Genomic DNA, 12853 nt, shown 5'->3' with positions numbered 1-12853 from the left:
TTGGGATCTTAAGTATGATGTCATGTCTTTAAATGATAAGCTGGCAAAGAAAATAAATGGCATTTTGTAAAGATGTGCACCGTTTTCATGTTTACGCTACTTAAGATGAAGGTTCTAATAAGTCCTCGGCTACGTTCCTTTAAAGGGAAGTTTTATAACTGAGATGAGTCACAACTGCAAAAGATCAAAGTTAAAAAACATCAATGATGCCATGGGGTACTTTTTAATCTTGTAATGAGTGATGATCATGTGCTCTTATGAAGTTAGTCCAACTGCCAACGCCAGATGTGTATATTAAGAAAAGAAGTTGTTTGTGAAGTGACAGCACCGGTTCAGCTGCCAGAGACAGAAAACATAGAAGGACGAACTCTTTCTGATTTCTGAGTGAAAAGCAAGTTTGGGGAGATGTGTTGATAAGCAGGGCCTCTGAAAAGGACTAAAGTGCCATAGCATACTCTCCTGGACTTTGCTGCAAACAAACTGTGTTTATCATCAATTCTGCACAGCTGTCCCCAGGGAGCATGAATACCTACTCAAGGCACAATTTATAACCCTTATTAGTGTCATTTGCTAATGAGCAGAAATTAGTAAAGCCATCAGCAAGGAAAAAAAATAACACACTAGAGAACGGAATCGAGATGATATCTATTTCCTGGAAACCTACTATAAGCAAAACGCTACAGCAAATTCTGACACTGGAGGAAACTGACGTAATAAGAGCTAATGCTTAATGAGCACTTACTACATGACAGTAACTGTGCCGTGCATTTTACATACGTTACATCATTTAACATCTTTGCAGCAACTGATGAGGAAGATACTATTATTATTATTCTCACTTTAACAGATGAGGAAACCGAGGCAAAGAGAAGTTCAGTAACTTGCCTACCATCACACAACTAGTAAATGGTGGAGCTGGGATTTCAATCCAGACAGTCTGACACCTAAGCCCACAGCCTTAATCACGATGCTATGCTGAATAAAAGACTCAACCAGTTAACCCAGAACTCGTCCTTGTTCAAACAGCTGATCTACCAGAAGTAGCCTTTCCAATATACTCTCTGATGTTTAGAAGAATGAGTGAAATTCTATTAACAGGAATCAATAGTCCAAAATCCTCAACTCCATCAAATCATTACAGTGATAAACAGATGTATACTATTTCCAGGACAACCACTATTTAAAGAATTATAATTTTGTGAGAGAGAGGGCTAAAAGAATTGCATTAATTGTTTTTTTCCTCCCCTCAAGAAAGTCTTTTTCTAAAGCCCTCTCTGTTAACGGTTGACAAAATAAGCCACTTGGAAATCTAGAGCAAGGGTTGGCAAACTATGACTTGTGTGCCAAGTCTAACCCACCAAAAACCCAGGGTTTTTGTAAATAAAGTTTTACTGAAACACAGCTGCAACCACTGATTTATGTATTGGCTAAGGCTGTTTTTGAGCTACAATGGCAGAGGTGAGTACTTGTGACAGAGATCACATGGCCCATAGAGTTGAAATTATCAACTCTCTGGCACTTCACAGAAAAAGCTTGCCAACCCACGTTCTAGAGGATTCTCCATTTAACAATATCTCTACAGCAATCAATCAAAATCCTATTATGCTCACACAATTGAAGAAAACAAAATCCTGGGCACTATCCACACATAGGGGTCTCAAAATTAAAGAATAATATTGAGAAGAGTGCTATTCTACAAATACTCAATGCCCAGGATGGCCAAGAGCAGGGCAGAAGGAAATAATCCAGTGCAGACAGTCCAGGTTATATCCAGACACTGAGTTTGGTTAAGTTACTTCATGATGTCAGAGAAATGACATCACGTTTTCACAGATATTTTTGGTTCACAAGAAATGTCACTCAGGCTGATCTAGGGCAGTGGTCTGCCACTTGAGATCTCTATCTGCTTCCCCCTCCCACCCGCAGCATCCTCAGCAGCACCCAAAGCCTGAACTCAGGTCACACACATACCGTCTCCCCCCTTTCCCCCTAACTCTCATTGCTTTCAAAGCCCTTCTCTGCTTTTAGGGCAGTGTGCCTATCAACTAATTGATTCTGCCAACAACCCCTTGGGAATCAGATAATGCTACCCTCCCTTGAAAGAGCGGTGACTTTCCCAAAGCTACCTCAGCTTTCGTCACATCTTTCAGAATGGGGCAGCACCCATCCTTTCCTGCTTCCTCTCCCAACCATCAACTTTTGAGCATCAACTCTTGAGTGGATGGACACATACACACACTTAGACACACAGACATGCACATACACGATCATGGTGTTTCCAAGAACTGAGAAAAGCAGCTGAGATCAGCAGGAAACATCTTTAAAAGATACTTATTAGTAGTGCTAAATGTTAAAAGACTACGATCCTGCCTTTTCAGTAACTCAAGGGTTAATTAGATAAAATGTTAGAAGGTGTCTTCCGTCACAAGGCATCATCTCTGATTGATGGTAGTCCAGAAAAGTCAGACAAAGCCCCGAACCAGGCAAGACAGCCCTGTTCTGTTCTGTTCATCTGCACTGCCTAACCACTGGCCCTTATGACCAGGGACTTGGGACAACCTGAGACACGTGCATGGCAACCACCTAATGGGACATTCTCAAACTGAACAGACAGGGACAGCACTGACCCAACACCGTGAACCTAGAAGAACACCATATATGTGAAAGGAGGAGAAAAGAAAAACCTCAAAGACTGGCTTCAGAGACAGGAAACCTCCCTAGTTCAGGCAAGCAATCAGCCTTTGTGAAAAGAGACAGCCACAAGAGGAACGGAAGGCACAGTGTGTTCCCACTGCTAAAAGACATGCTACTGGCGGAGAGGCAAAACTTTACCAGCCCTTTTCTCTCAGTTTTAAGGGAAGAAAAGACATGCCACTCTCACTGTCTAGGCAGGTGTATCGTTACATAACAAATATTTCTGCCAGCTGTACCTCCACCACAAACCAAATTAAACTCTCTAAACACAATGGCTGGGACTCCAATGTATTCACTCATCAAAGGCAGAGTTCTATGTGATGTTTCCACGGGCACAGAACTTTTAATGTTGTATATATCAAATAATCTTTAATCTCTAGATATGTTTAAATTGCTAAATACAATTTAAACTGCTTTAAATACATTTAAATTGCTATGCCAAGTTTGTTCAAATCAGTTTTGGGGGAGAAAGCAAACCTGTTTCAACTTAGATTTAGGAGGAAAATGCATATTATCCCAAATGGATTATGTGCACTACCTAAAAACTGATGCTGGTCAAACCTTCTGGATGTCCAGACAGACAAATAAACCAAGGTGGATTTAAACCCTGTTTGACTCTATCTGTTGAAAGAAACTACCTATAACAATTACTCGAGCATGACCAAACAACAGTGTTGTAACAATCAAGCAAGTTATCATTTGCAAATAAATTCTTTGTAATTAAGCAGTGTGCTCTTTATAAAGGGAACTGAGTGGGCGAGTTAAAAAGTTAAAACACATTCTTAGACCATGGGAAACGTACGCAAATGCTTTTTGACTAAGCTCTAGATTTTTCAGTTTACTGTTTTCTTCCTCAGCTCTCATGGGTCTGTTCTGCCCTGTCTATTGTGTACAGTGGATGAGCAGAATTTCTCAGCAAACAGTTACAATGACTGAATAATCATGCACTCGTTTCCCAAAGTTATGTAGGCCTTAGCAGTTTTGTGGCAAAGGTTAAAAGTGTAATTTGACTTTCTACTAACTGTGAAGTTCTACTAAATGTCGCTCATAAAAACAGGCAGATAGCAAACTTTGCAAAGAAGCTGTTTACATGAAAACAGGCTACCTTATCTGGGATACATTCCTCAGAGGGTCTCCACAAACTCTATTACCGTTTCCAATAGGAAGGCAAGTACTTACTTCTGGGTTCCCGGGGTCCATCCACTGTAACTTTAATAGCTCTGTGATAGGTGGCTACTTGGGGAGGATTTGTGAAGACAGTTATGGTCAAGGTGAAACTCTTGCCTGCAGATGTAAAAGGGGAAAATCCACAGTGAATATAAAAAGATAGTACTCATGATAATACAGCAGCATCGACGTCCAAATTGCGTTTAAGCATCTACGAGGAGGTGATGAAACAAAGCCAAGAGTCAGGACCCCTTATTCTAAATGAGAAACCCTCTGACGGCCACTTTGGGAAGTTACTAAACTCCCTGAGTGTTAAGATCATCATCTTCATTGCAGTGCTACACAAGCCTCCAATTCAAAAAAAAAAAAAAGCTGCTCAGTAGCAACAGTTGTAAGAAAAACAAAAATTCTGGTCCACTTGAGGAGGGTTCTCGTCCTTTCAGTTTTCTCCAACATCAGGAACACGTCCAAGCGCAGACAATTTTAGAAGTCTTTATTTAGGATTAGGTCATGACCCCATGAGAGAACAATAGTAAATCACTGTTGATTATGTTATTTATTTCACATGGCTTTAGCATTTCATTTCTTAACTGCACTACAATAAGAAGATGAAAGAGGAAGGTTCTTATGGGAATCATTTTAACAGGAGCCAGTGTCTCCTTTCCTGGCCTTAATGTGCCTGTGGTATGATGATTTCATCATTACTGGAACAAAGTTTTTCTCCTCCCTGCTCACCCCCCTTCCCTAACATACATCCTTGCTGTTAAACCTCGAAATAGCTCCCTGACAGTGACTTATTTTTTCCTAAATGTACATGACATCTCCCAATATAAATATGAATTTTTGCTTTTCACAGAAGGTGTGTTTCACCAAAATATTACATCTGATCTTTCAAATTAATGAGCTAAAGGTAATGAATAAAGGCGGGGGCGGGGGGGGGCTGGGAGAAGTCTGGTAGCAGATCAGGACGTCTGCTTGCTCCAGAAGACACCAGACGCTGTTACACAGGCTCACTGACAGTTGTAATCAGTTAGATTTGCAACGGTTAGTCATGTCAGATAGTCAGCACTGCAAACTGTTACAAGACAGGAAAAGGTGGGTGTGAAACAGTGACTCAATAAAACATTCAGCAATCTCAGGCCAGAGCATTCATTTAGCCTGCTCCTGTAACAGACCTTTAAAAAGCTCATTTTGTTTTCCTTTGTTTTTTGGTCAGAGACTGCCTTTCCCTTTACTGAAAGCTGAGGATATTAAATCAAAACACAAATCTTAAACAATATGTAGCGATGCAAAGTTTAATGCAATCTTTTCAAAGCTTAATATGGAACAGGTTATATACAAGGCTTAATGTAGAACAGGTCTTTGGCTGTCAAGTCTAGTGAATGGGTTTTCTTTTCAACTCAGACCATGTAAGTTCCTAAAATATGTTTAAGACACACATCATTTGTTACTCAGTATATATAGCTTTAAGTCTCTTTGGCTATGCTTATCCATGGCCAAGAGAAAAAAAAGGACAGTAAAGACAGGAAGGGGAGTGGGGCAGAGAAAGATGAATACTGATTAGAAACCTATTAAGTGCCAGCCGTTTGTACACATTATCTCATTTAATCCTACCCAGTTAGGTTTATCACTCCCATTTTACAAATGAGGAAATTGAAACCCAGAGAGGTTTAGTAACTTAACCACACAACTAATAAAAGGAAAAAAATCAGGATCTGAACTCAGTCAGGTATTCCAGACCCCAAAATTAATGCCCTTCTTTTTAACTTTGTCAGAGAACATTTAAAAAAATTAATAGGTAATTTATTTCAACACGTGTCCCAATCAGCTTTATAAGACTAAGAAACAGTAAATATAAATCTACTAACATAGTATCTGGGCCAGGATGACAAAAGCATCTATTCTTAAAGTGTCATTGATAAATCATATCTAATCCATTACATATTTAATGTTACATGGTTTTAAGTAATTTCATTGTCTGGTTAGGAAGCAGAGGACTTATTAGAAACATTAAGACTAACCAGAAAGATAAGGCAACCAGGAGTCTAAACTAGTTACAGAAAACTGAAAGTCTATAGAAATGGAGACTAGAAAGTTGAATAGGAAGCCACTAGATCCAGATCAGGACCTCAAAACAATGGAAAGATCTGAAGGAGTGAACGGGCTGAATCGCTAGACTGAAAGGTAATTTACATTAAACCATAAAGAGATGCCATTCTGGGCTGGATCAACGGTCCGGGAGCCAGGACTCCAAGGGCAGCGCGTGGACGGCAGCTGTCATCCAAGGCGCTAATCATAATACACGAAGGATGGAAATACCTCAGTGGTCCTTAATGACCTTAAATAACCTGGCAGAGATACTACCCATGAATTTATCTAAACTGCTTCTGAGAATATTTCTATTTTGAGACTTTTACACCTTACTTACGATATTAGAAGTCACCAATGCTTCTCCCCAATTAAGAGCAGCACCTCGTGTAGGAACGAAAGCCAAATGTAAAACTTACCTTATAAGCCTAAAGCATCTAAATACTCAAAGTGCAACCAGTTTTCTATAAAGGCTTCTTTTAAAAAGAGGTGGGTTTTGGGGGGAGGAAGCAAGTATTTAAGTATGAGTACAGTCTTCCAAAGTCAAACCCTAAGGATCAAGATGTACTTTAACAATGAAAACAAAAATCAAGGAGGTTCCTTCCACTTCTTACTGACCCTTCACAAGGAACAGGAAAATAATGTTCAAGAAACTTCCAGAAACTACCACCCAACTAGGTAATTGGTTCTTCATCTTATAAATAAGTATACATTTCCTAAGTCAAATATTTATGTGAATATTCATGATTTCCTTACATTAAAAAAAAACTTTTCCAAATCTCCTTGTTTATCACTTTCCGTAAGTGGTAAAAACGCAAGCTCCTACTTAAAAATGCAGGGTCTTACTTGGGGAGCAGGCACTCGTTAGACAACTAAGGGTGTCATCCTTGGCTTCATCCAGGACCTAGTTCTACAATCCGTCCTCAAGTCGTATATTTTCTGAGATAAACATAGGAACTGTCATTGAAAGACAATTCCAACTCAGCCTGAGGGAGTGTCAGGAATAGTCAGGAGGGGTAAGACTGTGAGCGGGGGTTGTATCCTAAACTGATAAAGTACCATGCTCTGTACACTGCAGGTGCTTAAAAACGCTTGTAAATTCAAAGCAGCAAGCTTGACGTCAAGAATGAGGAAGCACGGGAAGAAAACCTAAGGACCAAAGTCATTTTAAATACTTCTGTTTAAAATATAAAGGAGAAAAAGGGAAAAGACAATTAAAAAACATAAGCCACTCCTAACTTAATGCCAGTTTCACTGATGCCCTACTTTTACTCTAAAGCACTTCCAAAAGTCACAGTTGTCAGATGACCCATCATGCCAAAGTAAGTAGATTCCTTGCTAAATCTAAAACTGTTTCAATTTCTGAGAGTTTACATTTCTACCAGTGAAAAGAAAAGATGTAACATTTGAGGAACTTCGTGTTTTTTTAATTGTTTAATGCTACTGAAAATAGAAAATTGAAATAGCTGGGGGAAAAAACACAATGGCAGCAGCATGTTGATCCGAACTTAATAATTTAAGAGAAACGTAGAAGTGTGAAAATCAAAGAGGAAGCTGGAAAGAGTCTGTTAGAAAGCAGGTGAGGCACACAGGCAGGTTAAAGGGTTTCCTGCCACTGAAAAACTGATCCTTTTTTTTTTTTCCCAAAGAGTGATATCTATATCTCTTATTAATGTTCTCTGTCCTTTCTTCCTCTCCATTTCAGTTTGCTATTAATGTTTCCTTTCATATAATGTTAATGTAGTGCTATAAAAACCTATTATTAGTGATAAATCAATTTTTCTTTCTCTCTCCACCAGCTCCCCCCACCCCCAATCTAAGTCTCGAAGACAAGTCTGGACCAATTTCTCCATCCCGCCTCTGGCAGCAGACTGTAGCATTTCAGATCCTCCACCAAGTCCCGGCTGCTTCAAAGGAAAAATCCTACTTTCTTCAGTTAAGATCATAAGAAATATAGGGGGAGGGGGTCAGCTCTGTTTGGACATAATTACACTTCATCAAAAGAAGCTTTCTTCATCTTCCATGCGTGAAAAGTCTGCAAGCAGTTAAGTCTGTCTTTTTTTTTTTAAATATAAAAATTGCTATTTGGGAAACCAGCCAAAACTCAGAAAGCCAATATAGTAAAACAGTGCACACCCTTTGTTGCTCTTTGAAGTTTCTTAAATAAATATGTTGAGGGTTTACAAAGTACACTATCACTCTGCCATAGTTTCTACTCAAATTGATCAGAGAAAAATTATGCAGCATCTATATAATACAAAAGCAAGATGAATGAAAACCCTAGCTTCAATCTGTAAAGTATAGCACCCCATCTTTTAAATACTAAAAGTCATTACTCTAATTAAAAACAAAGTAATATTACATAAGAAGAAAGATACAATTCGGAGCATACAGGTAAATCATCACGTTCAAATTTTTTTCTTGATTCTCACTAGAAAAAAGAGACACTTTAATTGTGCTGCGTACCTGCACCAGTAACTGAGAAAAAAAAAAAAAGAATGAATATACACACATACATACTTCACACTTAATCAGTCAATGGTGAGGTAGGATGTGTCTTTTTTTCTCTTGATGAAAGTAAACTAAACCTGATGCAGAGATAACCCCTTTAGTTTTGATTCTACCAGAGGCTCTGAGCCTCATTTTATTTCAAACAACCGTTCAGTGACAGTATCTCATTAGCATGCAACATTTTTTTTTAAGTTAAAAAGTACAACTTCTTGGCCCTGTTCCTAGAAAGTAAACTAAAACGACTCATCGGAAACAGCCTTGCTTGAATTTCCCTTATCAAGTTTTTACAATGGTAATAATTTGACATCTGATCCAAACTAAGGAACAATTACTGGACATGGTTTAAAAATTGATGCTTCTCATTTCCTAGTTCAAACCTGAGTTGAATTAATTCCATAGGTCTTTATAATTTATTTCACCTCAGTCCTAAAGTGGTCTATTTTCTCTCTTCTTATCAAAATACTTAAAATGGAAATATTAGATGCAATAAATAAATAAATAAGCACAATACTTTTAATGAATGACTATTAAGTCTCTCCATAGAATAAGTAAATAAAAGCCAAAATATTGGTTTCCTTAGAGACTTCTTTTTAAAACATTAACCCCATTTAGGAAACAACTACAAAAACCCTAGAAGTGATTAGTTTCTATTTTATGATCTTTTTAAGGATTTCTAATATTTGAATATGGATTCAGATGGTGGAAACCCTTAAATAATGTGGAAATATTTACAGTCCTGGTCATTCATCTGCCTAGGCAACTCTATATAGTTATTCTAACATAAGTAACACACTATTCACTTATTCAAATGAAAAGCCTTCTGTAAAAAATCTATGACTTTTAAATAGATTCTCATTATAAGAGCAAATTAAATCACATGGAGGTAACATGTGATAAGTGAAGAGCATAATGCCAGCTGTCCTTGCTACACCTTAGAGCAAAACTGATATTATCAGGAAATGTATTCCTTTTTCTTTCCCCTTTGCCACCCAATCTACTCAGTTATTTGGCTGCTCATAACTCAGAACCTGAACCTCCACTATTCTCTCCACCTTATATGCTCACACCAGTGAAATTAGAAACTGGTTCTTCTGAGAACATTGTTTGAATTTTCAATATCATAAAACAAATGAAAAAGGCCTGAGTACTCAGAAAAACACTCAACTTCATCTGGACACATTTAAATAAAACCTCCAGTAATTCTGTTCAGTAGAAGCTGCTGATTTATACATGGACCAGGCTACATTTCATCAGCGGAGTCCAATGTGTTCATTTCATTATCAATACTGCATTAAAAATCAGAGACCTACCTCGTCCACTCCGGCCCACAAATCTCAGATCGTTGAACCTTGCCACTTGGTTTTTCATAACAGCAGAGGCATTTCGGAGCTCAGCAGAATAATTTTCATCGTTACCCGCCATGACAGTAACCACAGTCCCATCTGGTACCTCTCCGAGGGCTACCACCTACATAGAACAGGAAACACAGCAGCAATAATGGCACATCAGCAAAGCTTAAAAACCAAGAATATATTCTCATTGTAAATGGTGTGTCTTATCAGAACTTCGTGCTCTGGTCCAGTAATGGCAGACAGGAACAAGGCATCAGCACATGGGTGAGGATGCCACTTCAAACAGACCAATGTTGCAGGGTCCACCCATTTCAAAGGCAGGCAAAAGTTTCCTTCATTTGTTGTTGGATTCCTCACAGAATACATGTACATTTTTATTAAATCCCCATGTTAGGTTGTCCGAGAGAATTACGCCACAGAAAGAAGGCTGATGCCCCATCTGCAGATTGCATCGTACGTATGAAGGCACCGCCTGTCTGCAACCCGGAGTGCCCTGAGGTGTGGTCTCATCCAGATCACAGGCTAAAAAAAGAAAGTCTGGTCAGCTCTATGGGAGAACACGTTTAGGTGAAAATTTAGAGGTCCTGACTATATGGAAGCCTAAAGATGGTGTGGTATCCAGAGCTACATTTCCATCTCCTTACTTTTGGCTAGACATTCAGCTTTTAACCACACTGCGAAGAATTAGTGAATGCCCACTCTGCAGTGAGACCCGTGGGACATAGGAAGCCATCAAGAAGCTCAAACTTCAGGTGCAGAATAAAGATATGTAACAGCCCGACAAACTATCACTGACAAATGAGTGGTAGAGACAGAAAAGACACCAAACTCCTATTCTGTCTTGTCCCGTCTGCCATTTTGGAAGGACATGTTTGCCTCCTTAATCTGCAACACTTAACCTGCGGCAGATCAACTCAGTCAAGTAAGGATCCAGAATAATCAGTCTTTGAGGCTAATAAACATTTTGACTGCTGCAAGGCTAGGGATCATACTTTTAACCAGAGTCAGCTAACTTGCAAGCGGGGGCCTCTGATTAACGTGCAGCCTGGTAAGGGACTGTTGGTGCGGACCCTTCACGGTCATATGTAAAACACACCACTGTTAATCCATTCCCAAGACACTGCTCCATGATAATATCCTTTCTCTCAACTCACTTCCAGGATCCTGTATTCAGATGATTTCCATCTCTCCCTCCTTCAGCTTCCAGAGAGATGCCCTTTTGGTGACTAAGCAGTGGCTCCAGCTAGAGCAGCCCACTACTCTCTGGCAATAGCACCCATGTGTGCTTGCCTGTCTGGCAAACATCCCACTGAACCTTCCTCCACTCCTAGTGCTGCTCCCGCCTTTGTCAAGATTGCCCCATAAGGCAAACCCAAGCATTTGGTTCTATGCTCCCAGTACAATTTGCACATACTCTCATAAAAGCAGATTTCTTTTAGGGTGATAAAACATACACTAGACCTACACTTTAGGGCTGAATTTTCCCACCCATGAACCCTAGCCCAACGTTCCTCCACTATACTCTCTGTTCCAGCCAGGAAAACAACCAACCCAACAAAAAACTTGCCAGTATTTTTTTCATCCTTACTTTTCTCTTAGGCTGTTTCTCAATTCCATTCCTTCTTTAGCACTTTGTATTCAGTCTAAAATCCTAAAGATTTCCTTAAATTATAGAAGCCACTTCCACAGCATCCCACAGTACTCAAATGATCCTCCTTTCAATGTACATGTATTTATGATCTATCTACTGTTTTTGACACACTAGCCCAAAGCTACGAGACTCACTCCTTGGAGTCCAGATTATATTAGACTGGAAACGACATGAGGCAAGGGCCTCACCTGTCTTGTTCACTACCATATGCTCAGCTCCCAAAAGAGTGTCTGGCACACGCTAAGTGTTTGATAAATATTTTTGAAATAGGTAAATGAAGGAGCTCCGTAAAGAGCACCACTTCCCACAGCCAATGGTCTGTGAGGCTACCAGCTAAAACCCTAACAGAGAGAACCAGTTAAAGGTTAAGTCAGCATCCCGCGATAGCAGCCAGGAGCCTCTGTTCCAAAACTAGTTTTCTGACAGCTTTTTCTATCCCGGAGGAGAGGCAATCAGGCCGAATATCCTTTACCAGGGGCATATGGCTACTCTCCTCAATCTGAGAAGTCTCCCAGGTCACGGGTAATTTCCTTGAGAACATGACTTCCTCCCTGCATACTGAATCTAGTACCTCGAGTGGCTACAAAATATAGGCAATGCTGTCCTCTGGATGGAGGCAACGTGCTTTTCAATTTTTCGAATTCACACTGCCAAAAATGTGAACGTTTGAAAATACTGAAATAATTGACTATGTTTGCCAGTATTCATCCGAATGTTTGACATTTTTTACACTTAGCATATTGCGTTTTAACACCTGCTGTGTGGCTTTCTATGTCAAGGTAAATATGGAACCAGTAAGCGTGTTAATGAAGGCAGAAAAGTTGTAGTGTTTAGAAGAGAATGAATGCACCAAAAATCAAGAACCCCCCGGCCCTTTTGCCCACCTCTGTTACATATCTGCTAAGCTCTCCCACAAGTAACTTCATCTCCAGGAACCACAGTTTTCCAACAGAAATTGGAAATAATTTTTTGAAAGTCTGTAAAATGTAGAAGATACTATCTAAGTATAGAGCGTAATTATAATGATGTACTTTTTGTAAGACGAGGAGGCTAACTTCTGTTCCAAATCCGCTGTGTGCTAAACATAGGCTTTTACTTAGAAGCATCCTTAAAGGGTTCAACTGAATATGCAATTCTTCACTTCATGTCCTGAGATGTTTTTTGGTGTTGTTGAGAGAGAAAGGATGACTGCTGATGGGTTTCACTCCAGCCTGGCTAAATTTCAGAAAAAAGTAAAGAAATCTGCCCCAATATAAAGATTTTCAAGAGCTCTGGGACATTATTATTTTACTGCATATTTTTAATATAATGGATTTTTTTTTTTTTAGTTAGAAGAAAAGGAAAATTGATTCAATATGGGAAAATACGAAAGCAAAGATCCCTAAGAGTG

At 39.3% G+C, this 12853-nt stretch overlaps 1 protein-coding gene and 1 long non-coding RNA gene across 8 annotated transcripts in view; one reads left to right on the top strand and one right to left on the bottom strand.

Annotated features, from left to right (window-relative positions):
- The window catches only part of RUNX2 (RUNX family transcription factor 2), a 315413-nt gene that overhangs the window by 206814 nt on the left and 95746 nt on the right, over positions 1-12853 (bottom strand). For all 7 annotated transcript variants that reach the window (XM_070586103.1, XM_070586106.1, XM_070586104.1 and 4 more), the window contains 2 exons: positions 9771-9927; positions 3874-3978 (listed from right to left, as the gene is read on the bottom strand). In XM_070586103.1, coding sequence (XP_070442204.1) covers positions 3874-3978; positions 9771-9927 — 262 coding nt within the window. The remainder of the gene's footprint in view (positions 1-3873; positions 3979-9770; positions 9928-12853) is intronic.
- On the top strand, positions 4970-8445 carry LOC139077511 (uncharacterized). The gene is made up of 3 exons (XR_011530107.1): positions 4970-6045; positions 7028-7271; positions 7749-8445. It is a non-coding gene; the product is annotated as an uncharacterized lncRNA (long non-coding RNA).

Source organism: Equus przewalskii, chromosome 19 (assembly GCF_037783145.1).
Source record: "Equus przewalskii isolate Varuska chromosome 19, EquPr2, whole genome shotgun sequence".
NCBI classification, from domain to species: Eukaryota; Metazoa; Chordata; class Mammalia; order Perissodactyla; family Equidae; genus Equus; species Equus przewalskii.
The sequence above is the reverse complement of the archived record's forward strand: the minus strand, read 5'-3'. Positions and strand labels throughout refer to the sequence as shown.